The 16565-nt window shown below is 35.6% G+C and overlaps 1 protein-coding gene across 1 annotated transcript; it reads left to right on the top strand.

The window, feature by feature from the left end:
- The first annotated feature begins 835 nt into the window (after positions 1–835).
- LOC116112333 (putative disease resistance protein RGA3) lies at positions 836–3656 on the top strand. Its single transcript, XM_031398483.1, has 5 exons — positions 836–2420; positions 2601–2761; positions 3091–3163; positions 3253–3380; positions 3615–3656. The coding sequence occupies exons 1-5, from the start codon at positions 836–838 to the stop codon at positions 3654–3656; spliced, it is 1989 nt and encodes a 662-aa protein (XP_031254343.1).
- The last annotated feature ends 12909 nt before the right edge of the window (positions 3657–16565 follow it).

Here is a 16565-nt window from a genome sequence, read left to right as displayed (position 1 = left end):
AAATAAATACTTTGACTAATATGCCCGCAATGAGGTTATTGTAGCCAGTAAATGTTGACTTTTCCACAGATCCTCATTCTAAATTTCAACTCGTATTATCTCTTATTCAACGTTCAATATTCAGCGTCAACTTTGGAGGAACTTTCCTCACCCCCTTATCTATAGTCAATCTGACCCCTCTAGTTTCAAAAACTAACAATATCACCCTTTTGTTGATGTTAATTTAGCGTCCAATTTTGAAAATTGGGAGTCAAAATTTAAAAATTTCATCCCTTATTTTTTAATTTTAACGTCTAATTTTGAATATTAGGAGCAATAGTTTTAGGAGTGTTAGAAGTTTAGGTCATGTTCATTATCGTTTCATTTTTTTATCATATACGCTTTCTAAAACAGAAAACATGAAAAAGAAGAAATTTATGGATAATGAAAATACTTAAAAATATAGGAAACAAAAAATATTGGTTTTTTTTTATTAATTATGTACTTTAGCACAATATTTCAAAGTTTTCATTTTTTTTCAAATTTCTAAATAAATATTTTAGAAAATGGTAAGAATGAATTTATAATTTTTGAAAATACAAAATCAAACTTCTTGTTTCGAATTTCATTATTTAACACAAAAACACTAAGTACAATAATGAAAGCCACCTAAAGTTAACAGAAGAAGGGGAAATACTGTTAGGTTCTGAAAATAAGAGGGTGTGCTGTTTCTATATCATAGATAGGGGTTGAAATTGAATTTTTCTTTCTCCATTACATAACTTAAACATTGACGTAACACTCCTTTAGAAATATCAGCTAGCTCAGATCTCCCTCTGTTTTGCTTCATCTCACCATGGCGGAATCGTTTCTATTCAGCTTATCAACGAACCTTTTGATCAAGTTAAGCTCCCTTGCCTCCAAAGAACATAGCTCGTCTTCGGGTACTCTCGAACCCGATTTGAGAAAGCTAGAAGCAACCTTGTCCACCATCAAAGCTGTGCTTTTGGATGCCGAGGAACAACAAACGCATAACCACGAGCTCCGTTTCTGGCTCTGGAAGCTCAAATACGTCCTTTACGATGCGGAGGACGTGTTGGATGAATTCGAGTACGAAGCTTCGAGGAGGCAAGTGGAGAAGCCAAAGGTAAGCTCCTTCTTCTCAAGCTTTCAGTCCAAATTGAGTCCTAAAATCAAGGAGATTAGGAAGAGACTAGATGAGATTGAAGCTAGTGTGTCTAAATTTAATCTTAACGAGCGTACTGACGTTAGACGAGTCTTTTCAAGGAACTCGTTTGACAATGCCAATGATGTTCTTGGTAGGGAGGGTGATAAAGAAAACATGGTAAACCTTTTGATGCAACCATGTGATCCGGTTGAAAGTTTCTCGGTCATTCCTGTAGTTGGAATCCGAGGTATCGGAAAGAGTACACTTGCGAAAATGGTGTATAATGACGGAAGGGTGGATAAACACTTCGAACTAAGGATGTGGGTGTGTGTATCTGATGACTTCGACGTCAGTAAATTGATGAAAGAAGTGTCCACTTCTGCAAATGGGAAGAAGTTTTTTCTTGTCTTAGATGATGTACGGTCTGAAAGTCATGTTAATTGGAATGATTTGAGGGAATTATTGTTGGATTGTGCTAGTGGAAGTAAAATTATGGTTACTACATGTAGTAACCAAGTTGCCTCGACAATGGGCTCTGTTCCTGCGTATGTCTTGAAAGGTCTTTCCCATGAGGATTCTATGTCGTTGTTTGTGAAATGGGCGTTTAGAGAAGGGGTGGAGAAAAATTATCCAAACCTCGTTAAAATTGGAGACGAAATTGTGAGAAATTGTGGAGGGATTCCTTTGGTAGTGAGAACTTTAGGGAGTGTGCTTTATCAGAATACGTATAAACATGATTGGTTGTTGATAAAAGATTCTGACAGATTGAGGCTACTAGAACAAGGGAAAGGTGACATCCTACCGTCCTTGAAACTATGTTATGATCATCTGCCATGTCACTTGCAACGGTGTTTTGCTTATTGTTCATTGTTTCCAAAGGGTTACCGTTTTGACAGTAATTATCAGGTTCATTACTGGATGGCGCTCGGTTATCTTGCATCCCCTAATGAAAACGAAGAGCTGGAAGATGTTGGGTTGCGGTACTTGAAGGAGTTATTTTCAAGGTGTTTCTTTCAGGATATTGAAGATAATGGTTATTGCCTGACCTTTAAAATGCATGACCTTATGCACGATCTTGCAATATCCGTGACGTCAAGAGAATGCTCCAGGGATAATCCAGCACCCAAGCATATTGCCCAAATTGTTCGACATTTTTCATTTATTGACACTCAACATTCTGAGAAAGTTGCAGAACTCTTGAAGAGCTTAAGAGCTACACGGACCACTCTTTTTCCGAGTTTACAATCCAAGAATGTTACTCAATCCTTCGTTGGTAATTGCATATCGAATTCTATTTCCATGACCAAGATGCATCTGATTCTTCTTTAAAGCAATCACCTGATACCTTTGCCGGAAATATCTCAGCGTTGTCACCTTCAGGTGTTTTTAATTTTAATGACTGTCATTTCTACATCATTCTTTGTTGAGTCCCAAATAAGTCCTTTTCATTCAGGCAGTGAAAGCTATTCAGAACTGAATCCAACTGAGCCACAAGTCAAGTTCCCTAGTGAAGAAGTGCGAATGAAACTTTCTGTGGCTGGTTGGGGTCAACAAGAAGTGAGAACAGCTTCTTTGATGTTAATATGTTGTTATGGGAATTCTAATCTTATTGAGGTTCTTCTGTCTCATATACAACTGTTGGTTGGATTTTTTAAAAAAATTTATTAATTTATATGCTATTTGGAAGGCCTGCTTCAGTCTGTTGAAGGTCAAATCAGAAATGACCGGAACAAAAGTTTGGCACTTTATCTATACATTTTGCCGTCTTAATCCAATATTTTGTCCCTATAAATATTTAAAAAGAATGCCCCCATCCTACTTGTCATCAGGATTTGAAGCTTCAGACTTTGATTAAAAAACAGCACAAAAGAAAGATCAAGAAACCACAATAAGTTCATCATTCTTATTGTCTGATTGTAATGTGAGATTCTTGGTCTGTGTAGGATCAATCTTGCTCCAGTATACAGCAGGCATCATGTAGCTTCACTCCAGAAGTTTCACCATTCTCTTGCTCAGGTAGTAACTTATTTACCATTGCTCATAAATCTCCTACTTACCTTGTTAGATTTTAGTTTCATTGTAATCAAGGCCAATTGCTCATTTAGGAAGGGAAAGCTTTTCAGGACTGAACCAAAGTAAGCAACAGAGGGATCAGGTTCATTCTGATGACTTCAGGATTAAACTGACTAATTTGAAGCGGCAGGAACAAAACAGAAATGCTTTGAAAGACAAGGTTCAACCATTTTCTTCTGTTTTCTCTACATTTATTGCTATTTATTATATCTTACTGCAATCATGTGTGCACTATCTAGTAAAGTTTTTGTGTTCGATGAAAATTTCTTTTGAAGTTTCAATATTTTGATTCATAAAATTGATGGTGTTTGGGAATTTGATTGTTGTTTTTGTGGTTATTGGACAAATAATGTGATTTTTGTCTGTCATGACTGTTTAATGTTGGTTTATGAAGTTAGTCATAATCCGGGTTGCCAAAAATTGCTCAAATTTGTAACAACTTATTACTTGAATATTCATTCCAGAATGTGGAATGCTTTTGGTCATTAGTTGTGGGTAAAATAGGCATTTGTGCCAAGTTTAATTATGGATAAAACTTATGTAATTAAACATGTGGATTTTGAATGATGGAAGATCTTTGGAAATCTGCCATTGATAAAATATACAAGAGTTAGAAAGATTTGAGTATTATTATTGGCAGAAGTTAGATGAATTTGCGGAACAATAATACTATACTTACAAAGAAATCTTACAAAGAATTACATACAAAGTGAGGTGACAAAAAATGAATGAAAAAGTTAAACTCATTAAATTCACTATTTCATTCATTTTTTGCTATATCACTTTGTATGAAGATCTTTGTGTTAAACAATCTAAAGAACAAAGAAATAATAATAAAAAAGAGGAGGCTATGGTTTCATTGATACTGCACAATTCAATTGAATACTAAAAGTATGATTTAACCTAAATACAAAGATATATATAGGCTAAACAAAGGAAATAATGAAAAGATAGATCTACCCTTAATAAACAATAAAACAAAATAACCCATATTTCTTAACATCTCCCCTCAAACTCACAATGCGGCGGATACAAGCATCGAGAGTTTGCCAACTAGAAAACGAAAACGGGAAATAGAATGCGACTTTGTAAAGAAATCTGCAATCTGCAAAGAAGAAGAAACAAAGGGCAAGGTAATGGTGCCATGCTCTGAGATGTGAGAGGTAGTTTGAACAATTGATCTCAATGTGCTTAGTTCGTTCATGAAAACCGAGTTGTTAGCAATCTGAATAGAACTCTGGTTGTCACAATACATAGAGTGGGATGAGAAAAAGGAACGCCCATATCTGCAGTAACCAACGTACCAAACAATCTCTTTGTAGTAGATGCCATAGCACGATATTCTGCTTTGGTTGAAGATTGAGAAACATGGATTGTTTCTTGCTTTTCCAAGAAATAAGAAATCACCCAAAAAGATACAGAAACCAGTACAGACTTGCGATCCGTGGGATCACTGCCATGATCAGCATCAAAGTATGCACGCAGCTCCAAGGAGAGGTGGATGGAAGTAAAAGACTCTGAAAGACTGTACCCCGAAGATACACACATACGAAGATAGCTGCCCAATGAACTGAAGTAGGAGAAGCAACAACCTGACTAACAACATGACAGCACTATGCAATATCTGGACGAGTATATGAGATATACCAACTCCCAACAACAGTACGGTATAAATAGGATCTGACAAAGGTCCCATCAAGAGAATACTTTGCATTAACCTCAATCGGAGTATCGACTTCTTATTATCAGTAAGTCTAGCCTGCTAAGAATATCTGCAACATTTTCGCCGAGAGAAGATAACCTCTATGTGAAGTGCTACCTCATACCTAGAAATATCGTAGAGAACCCAAATCCTTCATTTCAAACTGTGATTCGAACTCTGTCTTCAAAACTGAAATATCATCAATATCATCACCAGTAATAATCATATCATCAACATATAAAGACAAATGATACGATCTGCATCAGTGCACTTAACAAAAGAGCAATCATACTACTAAAGCAAATCCAAGAGAAGAGATCACATAGAAAAATTTCTCAAACCAACACGAGTGCTTGTTAAACCAATAAGCTTTCTTCGCTTGCAAACATACCCAGAATCATTGAAACACCAGAGGGGCGCCATATAAACTTCTTCTGAAGATCTCCATCAGAAGGGCATTTTAACATCAGTTGAGAGATAGTCCACTGACGAACCGAAGCTACTGCAATAGAAGTACGAATAGTAGTCATTTTTGCAACAGGAGCAAATGTCTCCTTATAATCCATACCATACTTGTGAAAGTACCTTTTGCAACCAACCTAGCTTTGTATCGCTCAATAGATCCATCAGAATTAGTCTTGATCTATACCCCCACGACAACCAACAACAGTCTTACCAGGAGGTAGAGGAACCAAATCCCAAGTACCTGTCTTATGCAAAGCAGAAAGTTCCTCATCCATAGCTGCTGCCAAAAGGATCAGAATTGCCTCTTTATAGGAAGAGGGCTCAGAGAGACAATGATATAGCTAAAAAAGAAGCAAAAGATTAAGAATAACAAGAATAAGCAAAATCTGGTAACTTTGTGGACTTACGAATGCGTATGGATTGAAGTAGAGGTGGATCCACAATCTCAGACGAAGCTTGAGTGACCATAGGAAAGAGAGAGCTTCAGGTTGTGCTGGAGAGTAAAATGTCAGTACCTGCAGAATGATCGTACTAGGAACCTGAGATGAACAACTATCAGAATCCTCAAAAATGATCTATATGAATTATATCAGATCTAGTCAAGGTATGAGTAGTGGATGGAATAGAAAAGAAAGGTATATGCTCAAGAAAAACAACATGACGAGACGCATAAGTTTCTGAGTTATTGGATCAAAACAACGATACCCTTTTTTCCTTCACCATAACCAAGAAGACACAAATAGCAGATCGAGAGGACAACTTGCTGCGTTCTACATGAGGACGAAGAATGAACACAGTACAACCAAAAAATTAAAGGAAGAATAATCAGGGGCATACTCATACAACTTTTCGAAAGGAGAAAAACCTAAAATATGAAAGAGGAATTGTATTAATCAAACCTACAGCAGTAAATATACTTCACCCCAAAACACACTAGAACAGAGGCAGACAATAAGAGAGAACGAGCAGTTTCAACAATGTGCCTATGTTTTCTTTCAGCACACCATTTTGCTCAGGAGTATCTGTACACGGGTCTGGTGAACAGTTCCATCTAATGCAAGCAGCTCACAAATTTATTAAGGTGTATTCCCCCCCCAAATCACACCTAAACATTTGATATATCAAAATGTTGAGTTTTGACAAGAGCTCGAAAGGCTGTTATATCTCAAAGATTCATAACGATGTTTCATTAATAAACCCACAATAACAGTATGATCATCAATAAAAGAACATAATATCAAGACCCTCCTTTTGTGGCAACAGGAGAAGGTCCCCATACGTTAGAATGAATCAAATCAAATGAGAAGAGAAACAGAAATACTTCAATTAAAAGGTAAAGCTGAAAATTTTGCCAGTTTACATCCACTACATCAGAAATATCACAAGTTTGCAAATTTCCTAAGCCCCTGTGGATGCCAAAAATCTCAAACGAGACGAAACATGACCTAAACGAGAATGCCATAATAAAACTATGAAAGGACTCAAACGAAAGAAGACAATCACACTATAGCGGTAGCATCAGCACTAGTAGCAGTAGCACTAGCATTTTTAACTCATCCAAATATATAGCCCCCCTTCCTACGGCCTGTCCCAATCAGCTTCTGAGACTGTAGATCCTGCAAATAACAAGAAAGAGGAAACAAGTGACTATTACCAGAATCACATAACTGACCAACAGAAGCAAGATTTAATGTAAGTTTTGGAATATGATAACATTAGAGAGAGACAAGTGAGGTGTGACAACAGAACCAACACCTGCTAAAGGCATAGGTCCATCAACAACATGAGAAATAGAAGACGAAGGAGACACAGAAGCAAAGATGAGAATTTGGAGACTATGATGTGAAGCACCAGAATCCAAACCCATACAGAATGTGACATACCTGAAGATTATGAGGTAACTGACCTACGGAAGAAGAGCAGAAATAGCTTGTGGCTGTAAGGAGAGAAACTTCTGAATTGCTCAGCCAAAGTACTAGGATCGTGAAGGCCTGATGAAACTACTGTTTGCAGTATTAGACTGTGGTGGTTTGTAACCCTGAGGTGGTCTATAAGCATGATTTGTGACTGGTTGCCAAGCTTCCAAGCTTGAGATTGCTGCTACATTGATTCTGCTACCTCAACTTAGGACACTAAGCCTTCCAATCCCTTTTTGCTTACAGAAACTGCACTCGTCGAAGGCAACCCTTGTGTAAGGTTTATTCTGATTATTAAGACTAGCTTTGAAGGTACTGCTAACACAGAAGGATTAGAAGTAAATCGGAAAGAATTCCCTTTTCAGAATGAGACTAAGACGTATTTCTTCAGCCAATAACTCACTGACAACTGGTCACAAAGGCATTGGAGAACGATGCAAAATTGAACCTCTAAGTCCTTCAAATCAATGCGAGTGCCGTTAAAAATTGTACCAACCGTTGCTGCTCCCTATGAGCAATATAGGCACTACATCCTTTAATTCTGCAGATTCTGTAAGAGCTAATTGATCCCAAAGATCTGTCATAGCAAATAAAACTCATGAACACTCATATTCTTCTACTGAAGAGCTCGTATGTTATTCTCCAATTGATACTGCTTTGCAAAATTTGACTGAGTAAATAACCTTTGTAGATGATCCCAAACCTCCTTTGCTGTCTCATACTTCGCTAATTGTGTACCTAGGGAATGCCCAACAGAATTGTTAATACCAAGTAATAATTTTTGCATTGTTTGCTTCCCGGCATCTATCACCACATAACTCTCATCAGTATTCTTAGGTTTCACAGAAGTTCCACTAACATATCCTTACATCTTTTTAACCCTTAAGAAATTTCTCATCACATATAACCCAATACGAATAATTCTTTCACTAACCTCACACTTACAGACTGAAGCGAATCGTCTCTTTCAGTAGCCATATTCAACAACAAGAAAACCAGAATGCAAAAGAAAGGAAAACGAAATACCAATTGTCGAAATTGAACGAATACCAACGAAATACCAGATTGCCAAAATTGAACGATTACCAACGAAATACCAATTGCCAAAATTGAACGATTACCAACGAAATACCAGATTGCCAAACTAAATGAATACCCTCTCCGAAACTAAAGTTGGATCCGCGCAAGCTATGTTTAATATTAAGCCTCGTCCCATGATTTTTGCTCTGATACCTGTAACAATCCAAAGAAATAATTAAAAAAAAAGAGGAGGCTAGGGTTTCATTGATACTACACAATTCAATTAAATACTAAAAATATGATTTAACCTAAATACAAGATATATATAGGCTAAACAAAGGAATAATGAAAAGACAGATCTCCCCTTAAAACATAAAACAAAATAACACATATTTCTTAACACTTTGTACGTGTAGTATTTGATGCGTGCAAATGCAACACCTAATTTTACCTCACTAAATTCTAATGCAAAGTCGTGTAGTAGCAAAGAGTAAGTAAGGGTCTTTCCCGCACAGGAGTTGTGAACTCAATAATTATCTACTTCAACAGGGTTTGTCACGAATTACAAAAACTCAACACAAAACTATCAAACTAAAACCAAACAAAATAAAACAAGAAAACATCACGAAAGAGTATAATAAGAAACTAGATTGAAGGTTTATTCGCTACCCCTAGACATGAATTCAGATAATAAAAGCACTCTTTAACTTCTTCCTTCTTGATCATATCAGCTCCGAAAATACCAAACGTTGATAAGTTTATATCTCTCTTTACTGAGTCGTTGGATTAGACCGTCTAACCCAATTCCCTATTTATTACTAACCTAGATACGATCTCTAGATTCAAAGTAATAAAAGCATTAAGTTGCGAGAGCCCTACTGAATCAAGGCTAAACTCATATGGTCGGTTTAGTTATCTTGAGTGATTACCCCCCACGTACAACCATACACTTTACCACTAGTTATTTAGGTTAATAAAGCGTTTCGTAAACAACCTAAATTGGCATTAATAAATTAATTCAACTATTTAATTGCGTATTTAAACAATTAAGACAATCTATCTAAACCCATTCACAGAGAAATAATCACTAATCAATAGGGATCAAAAATAATAGATGCATATTTTATTAATCACAAGACATGTCTAGGGCTTTAAAATCACCCTCAATCACAAAAGAATTAGTCCTTCATGAATAAATATGAGAACATCATTGTATTTTCATAACAATAATAATAACAAAGAAGAAGAAAACTTAGTGAAACTTGTTGGATTAATGGAGTTTGATGATTCTGCCTCCCCAATTCTTTCTCTCCAAGCCTTCTTTAATCTCCTTTTTCCTGCATTCTTGAATTACTTTGTTCTCCCTTTTTCTTCTCTAAAAAATTCCCAAAATAATGGTAAAAGACTTATATTATATCCCCACAAGTGTTAGGGTTTTATTTTCCTTAATTCTAGTTAGTTTAGACACTTAAAACCCTATTTTCTTAGTAAAAAACGGAAAAAGTTCCCAGCTGTCGTGACTGTGCCACGGCACTATGCTGCGGCACAGTAGCTACTGGAAAAAGTGGTTGCGGCACGGTAGCTACAGGTCTTCTTCCCGTATCATTCCGCTATTTTTCAGAAATGGTGATTTTTGAACTCATAACGATGGAATTTAGAAAAGTGGCAAACATATGAAATTTAGCCCTTTAAATCACTTTCCAACGGTCTAGATTGTATTAATTCCGAGTTTTACAGCTCAAATATTCTCAAAATACCGAGGCATGCTCAAGCTAAAATGTAATCTAGAATCTTCTCTTTACTTCACTTCCATAACCTTCAGTCAACTCCGATTCTCGATCCGTTTGTTTCCAGTCGTCACAAATTCTCTGGCCAACATCATCTCTCATCCGAATATTATTTTTGAGCCTTATTCCTTGAAGCCACAAAAATTACCCGTGATCTCAAAAATGCATTTATGAAACAATTATAATTCATTTCATGCGAATTAATCTTAATTTCCAACAAATGATACCTATAACCCATAATATAATGTGTATTTTTTAAGCACTTATCGTATTACCTTTGCCAAATTTCTAGATGAACAAAATGTTCTTACTAACACTCTTTTATGAGCAAACCTTTGGAAGCTTTGTTTACGTATAGGGTATTTTGGCCCTTACATAAAGCAGTCTGAATTAAAAATAAATTAGAAAATGAGAAGGGACTAATTAAAAGTGACTTTGTTGTCAAGTTAGGACCAAAATTAGGATTTTTTTGGATTTTGGCAATAAGTTAGTGTATCTTAGATATTGCTTACTGTTTTTATGGTTAGGTGTGTTAGGGAACATATTCAATCCTTGAATTTCTTTAGAGCCGAATCCTTCTTGCTCATCATGGAAGCGCAGCTTGAAAACTTCTCAAAATCTAAAGCTACAGTAGGTATATGATCCCACTTCTAAGTTTAATTTAAGTTCTTTTGACGTCCTTTCCACTTCTGTGCATTTGTGTTCTTATCTCGTGCACCTGGGCGACATGTGCGGGTCAAAAAAAAACCAAAATCGGAGAGATGCGCGTTGTTACCGAGATGTCGACAACACATCGTTGGCAGGTCCAGTAGCAGCCAAGTTCCAACACCACCATCATCGAGCATGCATTCATGAAAATTGACCCCCAAGATGTTCACCACGTTCTTCCGCACTAACATCGAGATGACATTCGATCTTGCCAAGGTTGCGGACTACACAAAACCTATACACACACAAACACAAAATAAGTATAAACACAAGTCCTCGGGCGGGCCATTTAAAGCGACCTAATATAGTCTAAACGAGGTTCTTCCAATTGCGATTATTTGCTTACCATCCAAAACAGATAGGAGAATCAAGTGATATCATCGACGTTTTGTAGAAATATATAGTTCTCTTCTCAAAGATCTAACACATGATCTGTAGTTGCTATTGCGTGCAGATCAAGCGAATATCACAGAAAGTGAAGTACAGTGATGAATTAAAAAAAAAAAAAGTTGGGTGCAGTTCATAGGCTCCGTTGATAATTTATGGCAAATGTAGGTGAAGGTGAATTATATTTTTTGATAAACATGCTATGTAAATTGGGCTCAATGTAATCATTTTCTATTATGTATATGTTTGGGAATCATGGTTCTACTTTTAGAAATATTTTTATTTCTTTTTGGTGCAAATCCTGTATCTGCATGCTCAAGTCAGAATGAATAACCCATCTTTGATAGCTTAAATGGTAGGAAAGCATTAGGATGTATAATTAAGACGCATGGTCTTAGGTTTAAATCCTCTGACTCCAAGATTTAAGAAGGTGATTATGGCGACCAAAACAATTGTTTTTGAGTTATTTTACATGTTAGTTTCATACAGTAGTCACAACATTGATGCTTTATTTTAATTTTTTATGTCAGAAGAGTGTTCATGTCAGTTTACGTGTATTTTACTAATCTCTCAGGATCTTGAAACTACTAATTAGGTAAGAGTTTCAATGTCATTCCTATTAGCAATCAAGAGAGACTCGAACTTATACTTTTTGAGTAATATTTAAAGTCTCTATCGAATTATTCGAATATTCAAAAGTAGTTAAAAAATTTATTGTTAGATATGGGATTTATAATTAAAAAAAAAAAATGTGTACATAGTAGCTTTTTACCATGAACTATTTATTCTAACTATGAACTTATATTATGTCAACAAATTATTGTTTCAATATTCAACGATGACTTATAGAAGAGAGATAGTTTACGATATCCTTAAATAATTACGCGTCATTCAAAATGTATTGTTTAGCTTAAATTATATAATCATATTAAATTTCTGAATTTTATTTCTGAAACTAATGTTTTAAAACCTGACCCAGCTCGATTAGTTTAACTGGACCTTGAAGGTTCAACGGGCTAGGTTTAATTTTTCCTATTCACTCAAACCTTAGGATTTGGGAGGATGATCGGAACAATTGACGACTGGGATGTGGGGCTTTTGAAGAGAAAGTGTTGACGAATGCAATGGTGGCGACGGAGTTGATTTTCGGTGAGTAAATCGCCAGAAATCGACAAAATTGGCAGCGGCAACAATCGGCTTTTGCCGGTGATTAGCAAGGCTAACGGGAGTGGGATGAGTGGTTTTGGTAAGGAGGAGAGGGGAGTAATTTCTGAGTGATGGAGAGGGTTGTCAATGTTGGCATCGATGAATCTGATCTGGAGTGTTTGACGCCAGCGATGGATGTTTTGGCAAAATCGAACCTATTTCGACAGTCTTAGGTTATTTAAGTGGAATGGGCTTAAGGGATTATTGGGGTTGCATCTGGTGTTGTTGCTGCCAACCAATACGGGTGATTTGTATTTGAGGTGTGTTTGCAATTTCAAACCTATAGGGATTTCTTGTAATTTTTTGGGGTGTATTTATAATTTAAAAGTTTTTGTCAACCAGTTTGACCGCCGACAAACTGATTAAACTGGCAGCCTAGGACCCAACAACTTTTCCAGTTTTCACCCGGTTGTGGTTTAACCATTGACCGACACTATTATCATAAGATTCAAAAGAGCAAATTGCCTGTTCTAGGCAGGATTTAATATTTAATTATTATACTTCTTTTAGCAAATCTTATTGGGTTAATGTTTATGGTCAAAGTACTCCTAGTGTACCTGATAAATGTTTTCGGTCCAACTGAGGTGATTGTTTTGTGTTGACACGATCATTGATTATAGAAAATACACAGTTATCTCATCTAATTAATTATATTATAATGTTTACACATAGATAAACAATCATTAAACTCCCAAGTTAGTTTCAACTTGGACTGTACATAACTACTTGAATATTACTAGATCATGATTATTTTTAATTTTTAAAATCTATATTTAATTAGATTTATATCTGATTGATTCTAGATTCACACTTATATTTCAACTTTTGCAATTAATTTCTAATCTATTTATCAAAATATTGGACTTCTGTAAGTCTTGGTCTTGATTTAATAGTTAAAATAATTAATTAATTAAATTAAAAAATTGCTGTAAAAACATATAATTTCTATTCCCAGAATTAAAATTCGATTGTATCTATCACACGCCTTTTCAAACGTAGTAAATATTTTCACTATTGACACTTTAAATCCCCAAATAACTTATTTTTTGTGAAATTATATTAAATGACCCCGTTTTCTCTTCAATTGAAAAGTATTCTCTTTTTAAAAGTTTTTGAACTATTATATATATTATATTTATATTATTATATTATAAGGGTTCGGGTCAGTTTGCACGCACTTTCGACTAATCCTGAGATTATTAAATCCTTACAAATCTAATGTTTAAAGTAAGTTATAAATGTGATAGGTGACTCTAAGCTTCGAACTTAGGAAGGAACTTTATATTTCTTTTAATTTTCTAACAAAATTCTCCTTGTATATAGCTTAAACACATACATTAAATAGTACTCAGACATTACTCGAATATTGGGTTCGACACTATCATCTTGAATCTTTCCCCTCATATCATCTAATGTCGTTTGAATATAAGATTCAAGCACTATAATAAAAGCCATGAAAGGCTTGATTATTGGAATTTTTTTTTTTTTTTTTTTTTTTTAACCACCACTTGATGCTCTTAATGGTAAAAAACAAAAGAAGATTTATAACTATAGTTCGAGTTCCACCAAACCTTAATAGAGGTGCCATTAGGAACTTACCTAGTCGTCAACTTCAGGACCTTGGGTGATTTGAGATCAGTAAGTTGCCGGACATTCCAATCACAAAAAAAAAAAAAAAAAAAAAGAATAAATTAAAATAGTTTCACACAACATGATAAAACTTCTAGAAAATGAATGATAATTTCTTCAAAATCTATGATTTATAAATTGAAAGATGACAAGAAAATAGGTGTGAAGAGGAATTCTAGACTCAGAGACCACCGAATTCTTGAAGCATGTGATGTGAGAGACGTAATTGAAATAAATACTTTGACTAATATGCCCGCAATGAGGTTTTGTAGCCATAAATGTTGACTTTTCCACAGATCCTCATTCTAAATTTCAACCGTATTATTTCTTATTCAACGTTCAATTTCAGCGTCAACTTTGGAGGAACTTTCCTCAACCCCTTACTATTTACAACACCCTCTAGTTTCAAAAACTCAATACCACCCTTTTATTGTTGTTAATTTAGCGTCCAATTTGAAAATTGGGAGTCAAAATTAAAAATTTCATCCCTTTTTTTTTATTTTAACGTCTAATTTTGAATATTAGGAGCAATAGTTTTGGAGTGTTAGAAGTTTGGTCATGTTCATTATCGTTTCATTTTTTATCATATACGCTTTCTAAAACAGAAAACATGAAAAAGAAGAAATTTATGGATAATGAAATACTTAAAAATAGGAAACAAAAAATATGGTTTTTTTTTTATTAATTGTACTTTAGCACAATATTTCAAGTTTTCATTTTTTTTCAAATTTCTAAATAAATATTTTAGAAAATGGAAGAATGAATTTATAATTTTTGAAAATACAAAATCAAACTTCTTATTTCGAATTTCATTATTTAACACAAAAACACTAAGTACAATAATGAAAGCCACCTAAAGTTACAGAAGAAGGGGAAATACTGTTAGTTTCTGAAAATAAGAGGGTGACCTAACTATATCATAGATAGGGGTTGAAATTGATTTTTCTTTCTCCATACATAACTTAAACATTGACGTAACACTCCTTTAGAAATATCAGCTAGCTCAGATCTCCCTCTGTTTTGCTTCTCTCACCATGGCGGAATCGTTTCTATTCAGCTTCTCAACGAACCTTTTGATCAAGTTAAGCTCCCTTGCCTCCAAAGAACATAGCTCGTCTTCGGTTACTCTCGAACCCGATTTGAGAAAGCTAGAAGCAACCTTGTCCACCATCAAAGCTGTGCTTTGGATGCCGAGGAACAAACAACGCATAACCACGAGCTCCGTTTCTGGCTCTGGAAGCTCAAATACGTCCTTTACGATGCGGAGGATGTGTTGGATGAATTCGAGTACGAGCTTCGAGGAGCAAGTGGAGAAGCCAAAGGTAAGCTCCTTCTTCTCAAGCTTTCAGTCCAAATTGAGTCCTAAAATCAGGAGATTAGGAAGAGACTAGATGGATTGAAGCTAGTGTGTCTAAATTTATCTTAAGAGCGCCTGACGTTACGAGTCTTTAAGGAACTCGTTTGAACATGCCAATGATGTTCTTGGTAGGGGGTGATAAGAAAACATGGTAAACCTTTTGAGCACCTGTGATCCGGTTGAAAGTTTCTCGGTCATTCCTTAGTTGGAATCCGAGGTATCGGAAAAGTACCTTGCGAAAATGGTGTATAAGGACGAAAGGGTGGATAAACATTCGAACTAAGGATGTGGTGTGTGTATCTGATGACTTCGACGTCAGTAAATTGATGAAAGAAGTGTCCCTTCTGCAAATGGAAGAAGTTTTTTCTGTCTTAGATGATGTACGGTCTGAAAGTCATGTTAATGGAATGATTGAGGGAATTATTGTGATTGTGCTAGTGGAAGTAAAATTATGTGTACTACATGTAGTAACCAAGTTGCCTCGACAATGGGCTCTGTTCCTGCGTATGTCTTGAAAGGTCTTTCCCATGAGGATTCTTGTCGTTGTTTGTGAAATGGGCGTTTAGAGAAGGTGGAGAAAAATTATCCAAACCTCGTTAAAATTGGAGACGAAATTGTGAGAAATTGTGGAGGGATTCCTTTGGTAGTGAGAACTTTAGGGAGTGTGCTTTATCAGAATACGTATAAAACATGATTGGTTTTGATAAAAGATTCTGACGATTGAGGCTACTAGAACAAGGGAAAGGTGACATCCTACCGTCCTTGAAACTATGTTATGATCATCTGCCATGTCACTTGCAACGGTGTTTTGCTTATTGTTCATTTTTCCAAAGGGTTCCGTTTTGACAGCAATTATCTGGTTCATTACTGGATGGCCTTGGTTTTCTTGCACCCCTAATGAAACGAAGAGCTGGAAGAGTTGGGTTCGGTACTTGAAGGAGTTATTTTCAAGGTGTTTTCTCAGGATATTGAAGATAATGTTTGCTTGACCTTTAAAATGCATGACTTATGCACGATCTTGCAATATCCGTGACACCAAGAGAATGCTCAAGGGATAGTCTAGCACCCAAGCATATTGCCCAAATTGTTCGACATTTTTCATTTATTGAACTCACATTCTGAGAAAGTTGCAGAGCTTTGAAGAGCTTAAGAGCCACTCGGACCATTC

The sequence above is a fragment of the Pistacia vera genome, unplaced genomic scaffold (genome assembly GCF_008641045.1).
Source record: "Pistacia vera cultivar Batoury unplaced genomic scaffold, PisVer_v2 Contig660, whole genome shotgun sequence".
Classification (NCBI taxonomy): domain Eukaryota; kingdom Viridiplantae; phylum Streptophyta; class Magnoliopsida; order Sapindales; family Anacardiaceae; genus Pistacia; species Pistacia vera.
This window is presented reverse-complemented; position numbering and strand designations above follow the sequence as displayed.

What these genes read in the sequence shown, in the direction of transcription:
- LOC116112333 (XM_031398483.1), top strand. Translation starts at nt 836, where the DNA reads ATGGCGGAATCGTTTCTATTCAGCTTATCAACGAACCTTTTGATCAAG. An exon ending in TTCACCATTCTCTTGCTCAG is followed by an intron (nt 3,164 to 3,252) that starts GTAGTAACTTAT and finishes TTGCTCATTTAG; the next exon opens with GAAGGGAAAGCTTTTCAGGA. An exon ending in GAAATGCTTTGAAAGACAAG is followed by an intron (nt 3,381 to 3,614) that starts GTTCAACCATTT and finishes TGGTTTATGAAG; the next exon opens with TTAGTCATAATCCGGGTTGC.